This window comes from Penaeus chinensis, chromosome 28, assembly GCF_019202785.1.
Source record: "Penaeus chinensis breed Huanghai No. 1 chromosome 28, ASM1920278v2, whole genome shotgun sequence".
NCBI classification, from domain to species: domain Eukaryota; kingdom Metazoa; phylum Arthropoda; class Malacostraca; order Decapoda; family Penaeidae; genus Penaeus; species Penaeus chinensis.
The window spans coordinates 1352225-1354724 of NC_061846.1; the positions used below are offsets into that span (position 1 = coordinate 1352225).

Here is a 2500-nt window from a genome sequence, read left to right on the forward strand (position 1 = left end):
ACACGCACCCCCCCACACCCTCAACTGCCTTTACTTTATCTCTGTCCCTTACAGGTAGTTCCTGAAAACAACAGAATGGGTCCCAAGGGAGTGTTTACAATGCTGTTCATGGCAGCCCTGAGCAGTAGCCAGCTTGCAAAGGTAGCCTCTTACCCTGTTTCTGGGGCTTCGCTGAGTGAGTCGATGAATGGCAACACAAAGACGGGAGAGTGCGCGTATTCTGACTCTCTTGGAAAGCAGATTCAGGTTGGTTCTTTCCACCATTTTCTTTCTTTCTGTCTTTCTTTCTTTCTTAATTTTTCTTTCTTTCTCCCTCACTTACTGACTCACTCTTTCCCTCCCTCCCTTTCTCCCTCCCTCATTTCCATCCCTCCCATCTTCTCTTCCATCCTTCCTTCTTTCTTCATTTTATTTCTGTCTTTCTTTTCTGTGTTTTTTTTAGTGTTTGGTTGGAAGAAAGGAGGGCATATATACTATGTAAGTGCATTTGGTTGTTCACAATAAATACCCTTCTGTGTTATGGAAATATATCATGTTGGGAATTTATTTCTAGTTTTATCTTTTAGAATGCATTTTTTTAATATGTATACGATATTGACTTTTCAATATTTTAGATGTAATGTATTTAGGGAGTGATTTTGTAAGACACATTTTAGATTTATATGAACTTTGAGAATATATTTTGGAAGTAGCTATTCCAGGTGTATTGTACTTATATCTCTAGATTTTTTGGGGAAAAAATTGTTTTTATTTGGAATATGTTTTTGGTTTTGGCAATGTGATTTAAAGGTCTAATTACACATTTTTAAGCTCCTTACATATATGTAGCGAGCTTGTAAGTTTATGTTAGAGAACTTGTTAACAAAGTGAGGATTGTTTAAAAGTGAATTAGGTTTGTCTGCAACATCTTTGAGGGTAAATGAAAGACCCGGAAATTAAAGAAATGATAATGACTAGCAAAAAAGATAGCATGGGATTTGTCAGCCTCATAGTTTTGGGTGCCTCACTGCCCACATGTGGCCCAAAATCCTGGGCATTAGGCTGGGGTGGAGAGACTGTGTGTAACCTAACCAAGTATGTGACTTGAAGGGCCGGCCTATGTGAGTACTCGCATGCAGTATCATGAGTTTTCCTTTCCTTTCTTATTACCTTCGTTGCATATTTTTTTTTTTTTTTTTTTTTTTTTTTTTTTTTAAGGTCATGGATGAATCTTTATGTAAGCTTACACACCAAAGAATGTGAATGGAGAAGAACAAGTGATCTCAAAATTAGTTTTTATGTATCACTTCCCATAAGACTTTTTTCCTGTGCATCTCTTTTTGTCTCTCCCACCATTAATGTTTTTCCTACAGATCAGTTACACAGAGACAGCCTCGGGGGAAATAACAATAACTTCTGGTAGTGGGTACTCTGGAGATGGCAAAGAGGATCTTCGCAAGTGCCGTGAGGCAGCTGAACAGGCACAGAAGGAAGCAGAGAAGGCTGTTGAAGAACACATGAAATCCATCACTGACTTTGACAAGAATTTCAAGAAGCAGCAGGAGGAATTGGAGAAAACTATGAAGGATCTTGATGCACAGGTGGGCGGTAAAGGAGGAGTAGGTAGGGTTGGTGAAGGAAGTGAGAGGGTTCTGCTGGTGCTGGCCCTCGTCCTCTCCACTTGTTTGGTACAATTAGTGTCCCTCTAAGATTGGGGTGGGGCCCTAATGAGAAGGGGCCTGCCTGCCTGTCTACCTGCCCATTCACTGACACTGCATGCATAGTTGCACCTTGGTATCACAGGGCTATCAGGTGGCCTGCAATTTGCATCTTTTGATTGTGGTATGTGGGAAAAAAAGTAGGAAGTATCAGTCTTTTATTTTTCTCCCAAGTTTCCAGTAAGAAAAGGAAATCATATTAGAAACTGATATGATAACTTTTTTATTAATTTTCCTTTTCATCTAAGAAGTTGATAAAGAAGAAAAATCCAGCCAGTAAGAAACTTGATCAGAAACACGAAACGTTTATTCCTGGTTCAGTCACTCTTGCCATCAAATTCCCTAAAACTGAACGTAGACGATCATAACCCAATCGGTTGTTTACTATAAGATCAAGGTATCACATAGAGATAAGAAGAGAAAGATACAATGCTCCTAATTAATTGATTTGTCCATGAACGTGTTTCTTAATTTGACTTGTTACGTCAGATAATGCCTCATGTGTGAAAGAGGGTGAAAAGTTGTGATAAAAGCTTTTATCATGTTTTTTTCTATACTCCTTTGCTGGATAGGTTGTACATTTCATGTTATGTGTGTGACTGTGTTTGCAGCCGTGTTGTTAATTTATATACATATTCCTGTGTGATGAGAAGTTATATGTCCAGTAAAGGAATTTATATATCATTTACTAGCCTACTAGATCCACTATATATGAATCTCACAAATGTAATCTCAAGATAAGTTATAATTATTTATCTATTTTCCAAATAAGTTGTGATAACTAGTGAAATTAGCTGTTCTAC

General features: G+C 38.0%; 1 protein-coding gene across 2 annotated transcripts in view; it reads left to right on the forward strand.

Annotated features, from left to right (window-relative positions):
- LOC125039865 overlaps positions 1-2500 on the forward strand; it is a 13101-nt gene that overhangs the window by 9577 nt on the left and 1024 nt on the right. For both annotated transcript variants that reach the window (XM_047634186.1, XM_047634187.1), the window contains exons 2-3: positions 55-246; positions 1353-2500. The exon at positions 1353-2500 is cut by the window's right edge and continues 1024 nt beyond it. In XM_047634186.1, coding sequence (XP_047490142.1) covers positions 76-246; positions 1353-1688 — 507 coding nt within the window. In that variant the 5' untranslated portion in view covers positions 55-75 and the 3' untranslated portion in view covers positions 1689-2500. The remainder of the gene's footprint in view (positions 1-54; positions 247-1352) is intronic.